The following is a 16,683-nucleotide window of genomic DNA, read 5'->3' on the forward strand; positions in this document are numbered from 1 at the left end:
GGGTCCCCAGGTGTTTTGGGCTACAACTCACAGAAATCCCAGCCAGTTTACCAGCTGTTAGGATTTCTGGGAGTTGAAGGCCAAAACATCTGGGGACCACACAGGTTGAGAACTATTGGTTTAAAAGAAGAAATTTTAATCATGGATATCAGTTATCTCATTGGAATGAAAAAGACTTAAACAGATGCATTTTGGCTTGTCATAGCCGTGACATTTCTAAGACGTATTACATTTATGAAGATTTTTATATTTATGATACATAATTTGATTATTTCTCATGAAAGCCTAAGAATTTAAAACAGATACTAAAACACTTTACTTGGACTAAATCTAGTATGAAGCTGGTGCATATCATAGAACTTTTTTCCTTTCTCTTTGCCACAGCAACTTTGGAGGCTAGTTTCTCTGCTCTTTGGAGCTGGTTTTTTGAGTGCTCGAGCCATGAGGAGAGGCAGGAAAGAAAATAATAATAATTATTATTATATAGCAGGAGGGAAAGATTGTCTTCATGATGGATTCTACTGCTGTGTGCATAGGTAACCAGTAGTGGATACAGCCCCTTCTTAATAATTGAGTTGCACCTTCATTTTAGACTTTTAGTGATCTTCAGGAAAACATATCATGGGGCTTTCTATCTTGTTCAAGGGGGATTTGCCTTTGCCCTCATTAGATGCTGAGAGTGTATGACTTGCTCTAAGTCATGCTGAGGATTTCCATGGCTGAGCAGGGATACACGTGTTGGTTTCCTGAGTTGTTTTAGTGGAATGCAATTGACTGATTTGGATTATGTTTTGAAACAGTGAACTGCTTTTAATTGAATGCTTATAACTGTTTTAATTGTGTTAATTGTAACTGTGTGTTTTAATGTATTGGGGTGAGCACCTGGACTTTGGCTTATGCATACTGAAAAAATGTAACACTTCAAATCTCAGCCTCTGTTAGCTCAGTGTAGTCCTTGCCCACTCTATTTTTTAAAAGAAAAAACCTTGGGATCCCCTTGGATCCCAGTACTCTAGAGTAGACACAAGGACCTAATTTTACACTAGACATCACTTGAGGAGAAACCTGATTTTAAAAATTACCATGCTAGGCTCACAAAGCAGGATTTTAGAAGAGAAGTGTCAATGCTTGGTAGGGGGCCGCCCTTACTCCCCATCACTGAAGCGATTCACCCCAGGCAATTTTGACAACTCATATCCCAAATGTTTTTTGGGGTTTTCTCCAATTATATCCTGGTTTCTGAGTCCAGAAGAAGATCCCTGCTTCCTTTTTTGGGACTGTTCAGATGTTTCTCTAACAAAGCATGATGGACACTGACAGAATTGTAGCCTCAGTGGCAGACATTAATAAACAAATGGCATGGTGTATGTATGTGTGTGGAGGGGGGGGGGGAGAAGGGAGAAAATATAACAAATGCAAAAGGAATAAGTATGGTGAAGACTTTAACCACGATAATAATTGTTAAGGGTCATGCATATGTGCTTGCAAAATGTAAACTGTATTAAAATGGTTATCATCCAAGCAGTAGTTTTTTCAGGTCATTTAACAGTAATAGGAAGTGACAAGTACAGATATTAATGGCGGTTGCTTAAGAGTTATTCAAAGCACACGTGTCTGTTACAAGCACATCCAAGTACAGATGCATCCTTCCAGACAACAGTTAAGTGGCCTGCTACAACCACTGTTAAAGCCATCACTGTGCTGTTACCTTTGGCATGTCTATGTTTGACATCTCTGTACTACCACCACCTCAAACATACAGTTGATCCTCAGATTCCGCAGATTCAGCATTTTATAAGCAAAACAGTTCTGTTTCAGCAAAGAAACAATTTTTATATCCATAGATATACCCATGGCTTGAAAATATTTTTAATCAATTTGCTTTTCTATATATAAAAGACACCACTTCACTATGCTATTGCATATAATGGGACTAGAACATCCACTGATATTCGTATTCACAGGGTCTTGGAACCAAACCTCAATGGATATTAAGGGCCCACTGTACTCATACATCTCTTGTCTGCCAAGACTGAACTTCATGCATCTGAAGAAGTGAACTGCAATCTACAAAACTATATGTAAAATCAAACTTGTTTGTCTTTAAGATACCAGAAAACAATTATTTTTGCTAAAATTGATAAATTGTTGTACTATCTTCAGGGTTGTTTTAGAAGTAATAGTTTTGCTGCTGGGGTTGTTCTAGTCCAGAATAAGCTGTTTGCAGACTGCAGTCTAGAAGTATAAATTTACATACCCCTTTAATTTAAAATTCCAAGTCACATGAAGAAAGTAACAAGTTTTTCAATGGAACTTAGTATTAGGCACTAGAGATAAAACAACATTTAAACAGAAGATTACAGCTTAAACAGAAGTTGCCATTTAAACACAAACAAATTACAACACACATTTTATAGCCTGTTTTATAAACTAGTATAATACTTTGATTTCAACCTGGTTTCTATCATTAGCAACACTTATGTGTTCATTGTAGGTGGATTGCAATTAGGGTGATAATTCCATCCATTACTCATCAGAAATAGCAATTGAAATTATTTTAGAATTTACAATTTAATATCTTTATGCCTTTTGTGGACCGCCAAATAAAATGGTGCCTGAATGGACAAGGCAGAAATAATAATTTAACATGGTTTGTAAGCCATGGTGTGTGTGTGATAGTTTGGTGTGTGAATTGAAAAACATCACTAATGAATTCTACTATGGTTCAGTGAGCTGATATTTCTGAACAAAGAAAAAACAAAACAAAATTAAAATCCTCCTTGAACCAATGGTTTACCTAAAGCTTTTGAAGTTCAAACCATGGTTTGGGCAAACAGAAACTATACTTAGTGCAAAACATGTTTGTGTGTGGTATTTATACTGAGCCAAACTATAGTTATATTATAATGTGGAATAGGATTCAAAATTATGCTGTGATGTAGCATTGTATAAAGTCATGGACAAGTAGAGATCATGTAAGAGAATGCTTGAATTTTATTTTTTGATCAGAACACTAAAAGGAATTGTTCGTGTTTGCTGGCATGGCTGAGATCTGTGTCATTCCACAGAACAGAAAATGTACATAAAACTTCAATTAAATACTAACACTACAGCAACAAATGTATATATAGCAGAAATGCTTTGGAAGGGAAGAAAAATATCTAGCAAATTACTATGCTTCAGTACCTAGGTTTCACTAAAAAGCATGTAATATCATATTATTTCAGCACTATACCATTAAAGGGCAAAAACTGTGGACTTTTGATACATAAAGCTAGTAAAAAATAGGCTTAACATATCAGTACAGTCCTATAAGCCAATCTGCATATTCTTCTACTTTGAATAATACCTAGAGGCAGTTTTCACTTTTTTCTCTGGCCAAATGTAAGCTCGTTTGTTTCTGGAAATATTCACTCATATTGTATACTGGTCCCACTTGTCATATTGCTTGTGTCTAAAAATGAACTAAAGGTAACTTCATCCCAAATTAATCTGTTACATTGAAATCATCACAACGTAGGACAATATGGTAACAGTTTAATTTTTTTCTGTTATCCAACACTAAATTATACCTTAACTTCATCACATGCAGTATCAACCCAGATTCTCAATGACAAGTTAAAAAAACTGGTATGTGAAAGTACTTTTGAGACATGTGATTTATTAAAATTTAATATGAGAGTCTTCACTGAAGTTACTTGCTAATAAGCAAAATAGTTCTGTTTCAGGAAATCAATGAATTAAGAAAACCTACATTCAACAAACAATATGGGGAAAATAGGAACTGTCAGTGGCTACTAAAAGTGGCTATAGGATGGCATTTGAAAAGGTGAAATTAATCAGATGCAGTCTTCTCTGTGTCTTCTATCAGTTCTGAGGCGCTGGCAAAACTGAGTTCCCCGAAAGCTGACATACGGCCACTTCCAGTGGCTGCCCGTGGGAATCTGTGTTGTCAGTGCCTGAAAATGGAGAGAAGACTCCATTTTCAATTAGGAATCAGGTAGCACCCAACTCCTAATTGCAGAAAATGGGGATGAAGCAGGGACAAATGTTGGGAAATGACAGGGGATGGCCAGCCATCCCATAAGATGGGGAAGATGGGGAAATACGTTAGGGAACGAAGGAGGATGGTTTCCTCCACTTTACCTCACTTTATCCATGCCTATTTGATGAGGTAGAAACACAAAGCTGTTTTTCAAACATATGACTTCATCACATGCAATAAAATCACTGTTTCTACACACGTAAGAAACTGCAACCGATGGTACCCTTCACATGATGCAAGCTTCAAATGTGGGGTATCTTGTTGTTTTTAAAGTGTGGGTTTTCCTGACAATTCGTAAGCCAGTTGGCAAACGGGGGAGGAACAGTGGCGGAAAAAAACTTTACCATATGATGGCAAATCAAACAGATAAATCTTAAAGAAAATGGAGAGAAGGATTAGGTGTGATGGAGTAGGAAAATCTTCCATTTAATTCCAAAACAGGGTGTGGGAAAACCTATGATCTCAAACATCTTAATTATCCTGTGTGTTGAAGTTCATAGTAACATATAGTGGTGTTCCCAAAATATCTGAACTGACCTTTAGTACTGAAAAAGGGAAACATAAACAAACCACAAGATGCTTGGACACACTTATTTTATAACTTTAATCAGAAAGAAATATCCAATTATTAACAATGGAAAAATCAAGGAAAGTAGCAGGAATCTTTAAAAGCAAAGGTTGTTGTCCAACTCCCAGGTACCTGAAATGCAGGCATACCAAAGTTAATCCCACAGCATATTGCAACATGATATCTGAAAAACAGAAAGAGAATAATAATTTTAAAAGTACATTACATATGTAGCCTACATTTTGAAAATAATAATAATAATAATAATAATAATAATAATAATAATAATAATAGAATAAATCCATTATATTGATAAAGACAACAGTTTGCAACAGATTAAAAAAATACTTCAAACCATAAAATTTGCTTACCATTCCATTTTTCCTATTTTCTCCTGCAGTGATTCTTTCTGTGCTGGGATGGCAAAATCACTTTCAATTAATTTTCTGTAGTGAAGAAAAACAGCTAAATACTTTACATGTGAGAACTTGTGCCTTGTTACAATTGTATGATTATTTTGCTCTTAATAGATAGGGTAAGGATGCTAACACAGAAACCCTAAAAACCCTGGTGTTATTTACTGCTGCTAGCATTTTCAGAAGCATTGCTGGTTCTCACCACGGGATGCTTATTGAGTGAACTTGAACTTATCTTTTTGAGACAGAACTGGGACAACATTTGAATTTTTTTTAGAATGCAATATTTTCTGGGAACTAGTAATCTGATTGGAAAAATATCCTCCTTGTCTTTTTTTCCTAATTGATGTTTTATAGATATTGACATGTGTTATATCTCATTAATATATACCAAGAGGAAAACATTATTATTGGCATATATTAAAATGAGTCAAATCTTAAACGAACTTATTTAATTTTTGCTTTATCTCATAGGAATAAAAGAACAATTACTTAATCCAGTAAAGAGAAGACAGAATGGTGACTTGGCCCATCTCCATCAGAATTTAATATTGCATATCATATTACAGCTCAATCACCGCAATCTTAATTTAAGTATCAATCGGTGTCACAGATAAACACTTACACAAATATCGTTCAGAAGTCACATGTTAAGTTAGTCGCTTCCAAAATATTTGTTGCTATCTTTTCTTGTAAGGTATCTGTTGGCTTGAAGATTTCCAAAAGTCTTCCAAAATTATCCACAGATCTGAAGGTGTAAGCGCTATAGAGATGGTGCTCTATTTATTTTCCTTACACTTCTGTTGTGAAGGCTTGATAATCTGTTCCACAACTGCATTTTGCAGTCTTTTCAGAAAAGTCACATTTAAGTTCAAAGTATCTTTGGAACGCAAGTAATGGGTTTACTTTCTGTTTGCGTTGTTTCAAATGCCTCTACTTCACACCTTTCCCCCTGAAACAAACTGGCACTGTAAATACAAGAGATTATATATCATTTTCTTCTACATGCCACAAAGGGATCTCCCAAGAGATACCATTCAGCAGGCACGGGCAAACTTTGGCCTTCCAGGTGTTTTGGACTTTAACTCTCACAATTTCCATCCGGCTGTTAGAAATTGTGGAAGTCCAAAACACCTGAGGGCCAAAGTTTGCCCATGCCTACCATTCAGCATTCTTCCGTTTTATAGTGTTGCAAAATATTATTCTGTTGAATTGCACTTTAATTGTATTGGATATATGTCCACATCTACAAATGATATCTTAATTATTCTTATGGAAGGAATATAAATATCTTTAAGAAAAAGATAAACAAAAATTAGATTTTTTTAAAAAAATAAACAGGCAAAATATTCCCATTTCAGAGAGCAAGAAAAATCTTGCGCAAATAACAACTCTAGTTTTTTAAAATAACATAAACTGATCCTCAGTTCTTTATTAAAATAAAAATTAAATTAACATGAGTGGACTTTGTAAATAGAGAATGAAACTGTTTCCTGTTTAGACACAGTAAAGCAAGTAACATTTAAGGAAGGGTGAGCAAAGTGTACTTGGGGGCAAGATGTGAACTCCCATAGTGTTTTTAAACTACAGTTGCCCCTCCATATTTGCAGGTTTAACTTTTGTGGATTTGATTATTCATGATTTGAATTCATGGAAATTGATCATAAAGTTGTGCCGGAGGACCTAGAGTTCATAGAGAGAACACCTCTCTAGGTTCCCCAGCATAACTTTACTGAAAATGACCTAGAAATTCTCAGAGATACATTGTTTTCATGTAATTTTTTTAATCCAGTTTTTCCACTTTTGTGGGGTTCCTGCACCCCTAACCACCAGAAAAGAGGAGGGTTTACTATATTCCTCCCAAACCCTTATAAGCAGTTTCTTTTGGCTGAAAAATGTTGACCTGCATGTCCTGGAAACCTTCATGCATAGTGATTCAATCTTTTAGATAGCTAACAATGCCATGTATCAACCACACTCTGCTTCTAGTTTTTAAAAGCTAAAAGTGGCCAAAAGGATTCATTTTACTCCAATTGGCTTTAGAGCAGTGGTTCTCAACATTTGGTCCTCCAGTTATTTTGGACTTCAGCTCCCAGAAATCCCAGACATGTTAAGAATTGTGGGAGCTGAAGTCCAAAACACCTGGAGGACCAATGGTTGAGAACCACTGCTTTAGGTGGTTCCAGGGGAACAAAATTGCCCTCTTGACAAAATGAAGCTGTCCATGCTTGCACAAACAGAAAATTGTATGATAGAGTAAATAATTGCCTAAAATAAAATTTGAAACTCCCCTATTCAAGGAGTTTCTCTGGAAGTTTTACTTAGAAGAGGTCTGCTACTACCCTCCTCTGAGGGTGAAAGCATTATATAAGGAAATATAGTGACATGCAAAATATTCTTCTCTAATTGTATGAGATACATTATATATATAAAAGTCTTCACTGAATTTCATCAAAAATGTTTCAAGGAAGTTATTTTGTTTCAGTTTACATTAATCTGGTGCTCATGGCCTAGCCACTTCACTTAGCTATGGTTGTTATAAAAACTACTACAACACAGATGACATGATTAAGACACATGCTGTCATGTTTCAAACATGCATTCATTCCCCCCCCCCCTCTCCCAAAACACCGCCGACTAGAAAAAGAAGAAGAAAAGAAGCCATTTTAATTGGCAAATATTCATCTTAAGGGCCAATGGATACATTTTGTATTTAGTAAAGACAGTAAAGGTGAAAGAGTCAACACAAAAGAAATTACTACCATTTGATATGTCCTTGCCTAGTGTACTGTGTGAGGAACAAAAGAAAAATTAAAAGTAATGCAAAATACGGCACTTGATTTTAATTTTTTTTAAAAATTCTCATTCGTTTTATGAATAAACCATAGCCCTGATCCAGAGGCTCCACTGTATTTATGGGGCTCTGATTCAATCACGGAGTTCTGTGTGAAAGGGGGCTCATTTCTTTCAAGGCTATAGAAAGTTCAACATGGGAGAATATGTACATGAAGAGTCATGCCTGCTGTACACTAAATGGGATAGACCCCATTAACAGATAATTGTATGCAGAATACAATGTACTTTTCTGTAAGAATAATTGTGTATCACACCAAAGGTGGGAGACCTAAGGCTCTCCAGCTATTTCATTTTTATGCTGTATCACTGGCCATGCTGGGTGAGGAGAGAGCTGAGGGCCAAAACATCGGGAATATTACTTTCATAGTATGGTATACAACTGTATTTCAAAGAATGTGAGTATATAGAAGGCACACATTGTTAGGTCCTTGGTGTAAGGAATTTTTTAATGTCAGTGTATGCATCTTTAAAAATAGATTTTTTTCCGTTCTTACACTGCGAATATATGCTAACATTACAAAGAAAGTACAGAGTTAAATATCATCCTTGGGTTCCTCAGTTGTATCTTGAGCATTTACCTCAGGCAAAGACAAAGTATACTTATCAGATAACTCAGCTATACTACATGGCATCCAAGCCCACAGAGGAAAAACTATAGATGAGACTAGAGCTCCTGTCCACACAAAGAACGAAATGGTGTGCTGTTATAATATTAAAGCATCAATAAAAAATAAAGCAAAGTTTATTTCATCCACTTTCCTTCACTGTTGGAAGCTGGTAACAAACTTAATATTTTATACAAACCTCTAACTTATAGACTACTTTCCCTTTGTTTCTTCTACTATATGATACCTAAAGTATTAGTGGTATGCCATTCAATCACATATGTAGAAAAATTAAATTCCTTGTTTTGAAGAAAGCAGCTGACATACAAAGGTTGGGGGCAAGGGTGGGAAGGGATGCAGCTAAATATATGCAACCTTTATATACATATATTTAATTTTACTATAAAATGTCAATAATCCCCACCTGTCTGTACAGTTAGAAATCAGTCATTGCAAGGTGTGCAATAGTCTCAGTAGGCTTTGCAGCAGAGGTGGGTCTCAAGGAGATAAAGGAGAGGAGAGTCGTGACCTTATGGATCAGTTCAGGAAGGGTGTTCCATGCATACGGGACAGTGTGGAAGATGCTACATTAACCTGAAATTATGCAGAGCAGCAGTTCTCCAGGTAAAGACTCAAGGTGTGTGTGAGGTGCCTATTTTTGAGACAGAGGCAGTGTGGTTTTGTGAGCAACGACTGGCTATTAAGCAGGCAAGTGAAATAAGTGATGCAAGACTACACCAAACGCATGTTACTTGCCACTGTTTCTCACAGAGCTGTTTCACACATGATGTTCTGACATAAACAAAACCTCACTCTAGGGAACCATAGGTACATCCATGCATAGCATTAGACATAAAAATACTGCAAATGTCAATTTTGCTTTGATTACACATGTTCTGAAGCTTCAGCAGGAGGTTCCAAAAATATGTAACCACAGAGAAGAGACATGCAACATACCATGGATGTACATTTTTCCCTAGATGGAAGCTTCCTCATGTAAGAAAAATACCCTGTATGAAACAGCACTATGTGGCTGCCAGTTAGCACAGTAACCTTGGGGTAATGACTGGGGAAAGACTGGAAAGGATCTTAAACAGATAAAGGAAAAAGAAGTGGGGATGAAGGAGGCAAGACAAAAGAAATAAATGTATTCATTTATTTCAAACGTGATTTCCTTAGTCATTTTAGGTATTTGCAATTTAGTAACTAAACAACTAAAACATCTTGAATAATTATATTATCATTACCAAGTTGAACCATTGATAACTGTTTAGTTTTCTTTAATATGAGAATGTGCAGAAAAAATAATAAAAACAAGAGACAAAATGCTTCCCCTTACCCTTCTTCTTCCGTACTGAAGCTTGGAAATAGAAAGGGAATGAATGGTAAATCAAATCTGACGTGAAGATCATTCTAAACTGTAAAGTCCCTGTTTCCATCTTGAGCATCAAATTACCATTTATAATATGAGTTATGGAATGGGAGATATTCTAATTAGCAAGTGAGGTTATTCCATTAGAGGCAGATTGGGTGTAAATAAAAGCAAGATTTAGATACAAAAATTCAGTAGAATACCCGCTACATTTTTAAAAACATTCATATGGTATGGAATTTTTAAACATAATTTGAGTTGAAATGATGCTTATATCTTGTTGCCTTCTTCACCAAATTTGGGGTGTGTGTGTTATAAAACACTGTTTCATTTATTTAACTTTTACTTGTTTCCCGACTATTTCTTACACATTTCTCTTTATTGCATAAAATGCAAAGAGCAAAAAACATGGAAAAGGTGGCAATATTTTTTAATTGCTATCATAAAGAGCCTTCCACATGGAAACAGCCCATAGAATATAAAGGACTAGAAATTGTGATCGCTCACTAGCCTATTTCTTCCTGATACTCCTTCTGCAATTTCTATATCATATAAATTGCTTGGAGAATGTTTTGTAAGTGGGTGGGAAGTACGGATGCAATATCATGAAGGAGATATTTAAGTGAATGAGGTACAGCACAAAAAATCATGAAACTAGATTAATGAACCCAACAAGTTCCGTGACCTCTAACATGTCATATAACAACATAGGTTTGAATCTGAATACAATTTCAAAAACAAGAGATGTATAAATGTTGTTTTTTTTAAACCCTGCAAGAGTGAACAAACTTCTTTGAGTAGCATCACATTCTAGATGTAGACAACATTACTATCAAGTACAGTGCAGAAGTATTACATTCAGACCATTTTCTTGTTCCTTTCCAAGTGGTGTGTCAGGAGCAAAAATGCTCACTTTCAGGGAGAGGCAAAAATGTAAGAACCTTGTCGGTGTGAATGTGCTTAATCTAACAATGGTAACAATGTTTATGTGTGTGTCTCTCTCACAAAACTTCAACAACTTTAGGTGCTTATTCCTTTAAAATAAGCTTGACCTACAAACAAATTCTTTAAATTCACCTTTGGCAAATTTCTATATCCCATGAAATCTGAAGTAATTGGCTCAACGTTAAAAGATACAAAAACAGAAGGAAAAATAAAGCTACTGGTACAACGGTCTACAACTCAGAAACATTATGAAAGTTGTGCACATGCTCTGCACATATAAAGTTTTAGCTAGAATCCTTGGCATTTTCAAGTAACCCTAATCCTAACCTAAAATCTTGGAGAACCTTACTATAAGGATAAATAGGATTGAATTTTGTCTCTGATAATATTCACATTTAATGTGAGTTAGTGTGAGCGCATGTGCTATTTAGTTTGTTACACAAGAAGGTACTCCATATCTCCTTGAGCAATACCTCCACCTGTGCAATGGTTTTCTTAGATGTCATAGTCTAGTCCCCATCTAATTCATGATTGGAGAAGATGAGGAGGTACCCATGAGTAGAGATGAACTCTCTCTTCCTGGCTGAGAAAAAGGGGCCATCCTGCTTGGGTTCGCCCACTTCCCCCTGCTACAAATTAGCTGTGGAGGCACACTGTGGGTGGCTGTAGAAGAGGTTGGCTGTCTTATTGTGGAAGGCGAAGAGGGCAAATACACTGGGCCAGTGTTATTCCCCCTCAGTCTTACATAAGATCATTGTTAACGTATGACTTTATATAGAAGTTTCCTATTCTCCTTTTTTAAAAACTTTATTATAACAGTATCAATTTGAAATTAAAACCATTTCAATTAGGTAAAAAAAGTATATATAAAATGTAATTTTCATTTATGACTTCTTTTAGATACCATAGGTATGCTCACCCAAGGGAATGGAAAACACAGAAGAAATAGAAATGATTTCACTGTATAATCTTCTGCTGATAAAGGTTAGACAGAATAGGGTGGAAATTGTTTCTTTTGAGTATCTGACTGTTTACAGCTTCCTGCTAGCTAATCTGTTTTATATTTCATTAATATTTTGCATATATATATATATATATATATTCCACCATAGTTGCATACATGAAGAAATATCTTTGCTTTGCATAGCTCTGAAGTATTAAATATCTTGTGCCAGCAACACATAGTAAACCTTTGTCAAAACTACCTCTAACACATGTAGCATTCTCTTAAAGGATTCAAAATATTTTCATGTAAACAAATAAATCTTCCATTCTACCACGAACAACAGTATATTACTATCAACAGAATACGTTTAGGATTGCATTCATACTTAATCCTATGAATGTTTGCCAGGAGTACATATACTGTATGTGTTCAGTGGTTTTATTCCCAAGTGAATTCTGCCTTCAATGTATTAGGGAAAATATCTCACTTGCAATTCGTATTAGTTTGAAGTGAATTGGCACCCTATTTAGAGAGCTTGAAAAAGTTTCTACTTTTGACTATATCTCACAGAACCTCCTAAACAGTTGGTAACTTTTCCAAGGTTTGACTATTCATATGCAATATTCTATCCTTATCCAGCAACTTTTGGATCACATTAGAAGTGTATATTTGAAGCTGTTATATGCGTATTTAGTCATTCCAAAAGGTCTTATTAAAAACAACTATTACTAAGTGAAAACAAAGCCCAACTTCCATATTATAATGTTCAAGAAAGGTTTTCTTTATGGCCAAGTTCTGCTTTGTTTCCTGTGGATTCCATTGAAGTTATTAAGTGCCAAACTTTTAAAAAGTAAAACATTGAATTTCTGTGATCCCTAGTTTCAGAAGCCTAAAGGTTTTTGTTGGGTGTTGGGGTTTTTTTTTGGAACAAGTGTGAACTAATCAGGAGCTACTGCTGAGCAAAGTACTAATTACTATCTGGTCCAGTTAAAGTTATAAATTTATGTGTTTATAAACATCCTTTGCATACTTGGCTTTATAAGTCTTCTTAGCAAACCGGAATCCTTTTGAAACTGAGGAAATGCCTTTCCTCTAGACCCTTCTGCTGAATTAATTTTCTTCCACAAGAAAACCACACAGTCCAAAAGTAATAGCTACTTTTAACATACAGAATTAATAGCAGATTCTCTACAGTGATTCAAATTAAACACTGAAGATGATCCACTCCAGTGCATAACCAGAAGAAGAAAGGCTATTATTTAGCAGTTTTCTGATTTACAGGGAGACTAAATTGTACTGAGGAGAAAAACTCTTTCCTGAATCTCAAAATAGGCTATTGGAGGGAAAGCATACATGTAATAAGTCAGTCATAAGTACTACACATTTTAGATAGATTACCCTGGGGGTTATTCCCTCTGTCCATGTGCAATGGCAAAATACTGAGCTGGAATCTGATTTCCTGTTAGGGCACTCTGATCATAGGATGATGGTATTTGGAGGAAGTGCCATTTCATTTTTTTTTCTAACTCCCCCTTTCCTTCTGAAAGCTGCTCTCGATCTTGTCAGAGCCCCTGAAAGATTGTAAGAATCAATAATGTAGAGCGGTGGTTTTCAACCTGTGGGTCCCTAGACATTTTGGCCTTCAACTCCCAGAAATCCTAACAGCTGGTAAACTGGCAGATATTTCTGGGATTTGTAGGCTCAAACACCTGGGGACCTACAAGTTGAGAACCACTGATGTGGAGGGTGGGGAAAAGCAGGATTGGCAAAATCCAAACTTTTCTCCCTCCACTAGATTCCAGCCCCTTCCTTGAATGGGAAGAGCTCTTTTATTTTATATATCTATACATATTTATTATGTCATCTTTCTCCAGTAGTGGGAACCAAGGGGATTGACAGATAAAATTAGTTATCTACTGAAGTGCAAATCTGAATACAACCCACATAGTACATATAAACTCCTGATTTTAGGGTTGGCAGGAAGCAACTCTCCCATGAAAATTATTTCAGCCCAGTAAAATATCATTCGTTTTCTACCTTACAAGAAAGGCTCTCCTACTTTCCTCCCTCCAAGGTGAATGAAAAGGGGCTAAGCTATGATGCAAAAAATTAAGATGGATACATTTCCCAACATTCCAAGTATAAAAATATACAAAAAGAACTTCCTTATTTTCCAAAAGAATGTTTTACAAATCCCAAAGCATATTTTTTACTAAAATTAGAGATGCCATGAAAGAAAATAACGTTTTTTTTAAAAAAAACTATTAATAAATTACACGCAATATTTGAACAATAAGATTTATGCAAAATGTTAGTTCGTTTAAGGATCCTTTTTTGACTGTTCTAAATATCCACGAATCTTGTTTTCTTCCTACAAAATACAGTCTAAATGGGTGTCAACATACTGTAATGGTTACAAGACATGTCTTATTATAACTGGTTTCACAATAAGGAAAGAGAACTTTCTATTAAGGTACTAGTTCAACTACCTTTCTATAATTGGCCTCTGAATTAATTTGTCAGATATTAAATCATGACACTCATAGTAATTTGCAGGCATCAGGATATCTAAATTAATAAACATGCAACATTAACTAAAAGAATGAAGAACTCTTTTTAAAGTCATGTCTAAAATGTTCAGTTGGAAGTTTGTACATATAAACCGTAGCTAAATTTTCAGTATTGAAATAATTCATATCAAAGAGTAAACAGATTTCTAGCTCATTCCAATATTAATTTAGCAATAAATCTATCAAGCAAAGTTGGTCCCCAATCCAGGTGGACAACAGAAGCTGGTATGCCAGATGCCACATCCTTGCAAGTCTTCATCATGTGCCTTATAGATGATCTCCCTCCTGGGTTTATTTTTGGTGTTCAGGAGAAAGGATGGGGTATCTTGAGAAATCCATGCCCCCATTTCCCTTGTGTTACAGGTACTGGGCTCCTATTAGAGTTGGTAACTTTTTCAGTAAAAATCTATATATCTTCCAGATGGTGGCTGGATCCTCATTGCCACCATCCCTTGGGCACTTTTGAACTGGCATTATTATTATTATTATTATTATTATTATTATTTCATATACCAATTTTATTTTTTGAATGAGAATCTAAGTGTCTACTGTCTATGGGGCAAATCTGAGAGCAGAAACCTGTTTCCACTATTTGTTTTAGCTGGATTGGGGCAAGGGACTTTAATGAGAGCTAGTTCCCTATAAGCACAAAGCTTTATTTCTCGTCAGCTTTTAAACAATGAGGGCTAGCAGCTTACCTTTATCCACTAATGAGAGGCCACAGAAATTTAAAATAAAACAATATTAGATAAGCTGATTTCCTTTTTTAAAAACCAAGCTAATAAAATATGCTATAGCTTTTACTTAACATGTAAAATAATGATGCACACAATTTATAATCACATTCTCTCGCAGAAACAAAGAAAAAAAAAGACCACTCATGCTCATCATGCATACTTGGAAATTCCAGAAATGCAACATTCCCAAGTAAAATTTCAATACAATATTCTGTACAGGATGCAGTTTCAAACAGTATTTTCTTTACATTTCCATTATTGCAGCATGCTGGTTAAAAAACACTTTCTTACCAAGCTCTTCAAGCTCTGATGTCATTGACTTAGACCGCAAGGTCAGTGCAGTGGTTGGAGCCCGCTTTGGAGGTGGAGGGGCTTTGCATTAAACAGAAGGACATACAACATAAGTAAAGACAATTCAGTATATGCTAATACAGTCACTGCTCAAATTCATCCCCAAAATGCATTAGAAATTAAATGAGTGTCCTTTTGATCTTTAGTAATAATTCCCAAATTTTCATATTATTTTCTACATACTACAAAGAAAGACACTCTATAACATCTATTTCAGTTTTGAATTTTTTTAAAAAGTTGGGCTGAGCAAGGTCCCTACTTTGATCCATTCAGTCTGGCCTTGATTAGGGTCAGAACAATCCAAATTGAAATTTTGAAAAACTGGGTGTTTGTTGTGTTTGTTAATTTGCTCTGGGAAACAAAAATGGTGACAACCCATTAAAATATGATTGAAGTTTATAATTTGGAGATTTGCCTCTTTACAGAGGATATGTACTCTGCCAAACAAAAAGAAAATACATCTAGGAGTTTACCTTAACAACTGCCACAACATTTTTGTATGCAAAAGTCAATAGATTTTACAAAAGGAAAACTGCCTCAAAGAGAGAACTACTCTTATACTACTGTGTCTCACTTGATACCTCTTCAGATATTAAGACAAAATATTACAGAAGCCTTAAATTCTATACTGCTGTAGCACATATAGAGCTTCAGGTAGACAACTTATCTGACATTAAAAAATTCTGCACATTATATGACTGAGCAGAAATCATGAACAGAAGAATGGAAGGCAATGAAATTTTGATAATGCTGTTTCCAAGGAGTTGAAAAGGGATAGGGTATTTCCAAACATTTATCTTATCTCATAAAACTCAATGAAAAGGAAAGGAAAATGATCCAAACTATATTCCACGTCTAAGCTTGAGCTAGAGATGTTAAGACACTCTATCTTCTGTCTGTACTTGCCATACAAAAAGATCAACATCCAATGATCAAATGTACCTGAAATATTTTTCAATAAAATATTTGCTGTTTTGAACTCACTGAAAAACCTTTTCAAACATCATAATCAGAGAGAAAAGCACAGCATTATCATGTCAAAAGCATAACCTTTTGATTTCCAACTACACTGCCAAAACCCAGTTTACTGCAAGTAGGTTTTATGATAATATTAGAATTTGCAAGTACAAAACTAGCAGACACTTGGAAAGCAAAATCTGCACAACTTAATGAAATGTATTTTCAAGCAACACATTGCCTCACACAATCTTAGAAGTAGATAATGGATAGTAATGCTGACCAATTATATTTAGAGGTAGAGAGCAAATATAT

The 16,683-nt window shown here is 35.3% G+C and overlaps 1 protein-coding gene across 10 annotated transcripts in view; it reads right to left on the bottom strand.

Moving 5' to 3' along the window:
- Nucleotides 1–16,683, bottom strand: part of SHANK2 (SH3 and multiple ankyrin repeat domains 2) — a 410,725-nt gene that overhangs the window by 46,913 nt on the left and 347,129 nt on the right. For 9 of the 10 annotated variants that reach the window (XM_067462710.1, XM_060765278.2, XM_060765229.2 and 6 more), the window contains 2 exons: nt 15,352–15,432; nt 9,830–9,850 (listed from right to left, as the gene is read on the bottom strand). In XM_067462710.1, coding sequence (XP_067318811.1) covers nt 9,830–9,850; nt 15,352–15,432 — 102 coding nt within the window. The remainder of the gene's footprint in view (nt 1–9,829; nt 9,851–15,351; nt 15,433–16,683) is intronic. The other variant, XM_060765238.2, reaches the window with a different exon arrangement.

Source organism: Anolis sagrei, chromosome 1, assembly GCF_037176765.1.
Source record: "Anolis sagrei isolate rAnoSag1 chromosome 1, rAnoSag1.mat, whole genome shotgun sequence".
In the NCBI taxonomy this organism is placed as follows: domain Eukaryota; kingdom Metazoa; phylum Chordata; class Lepidosauria; order Squamata; family Dactyloidae; genus Anolis; species Anolis sagrei.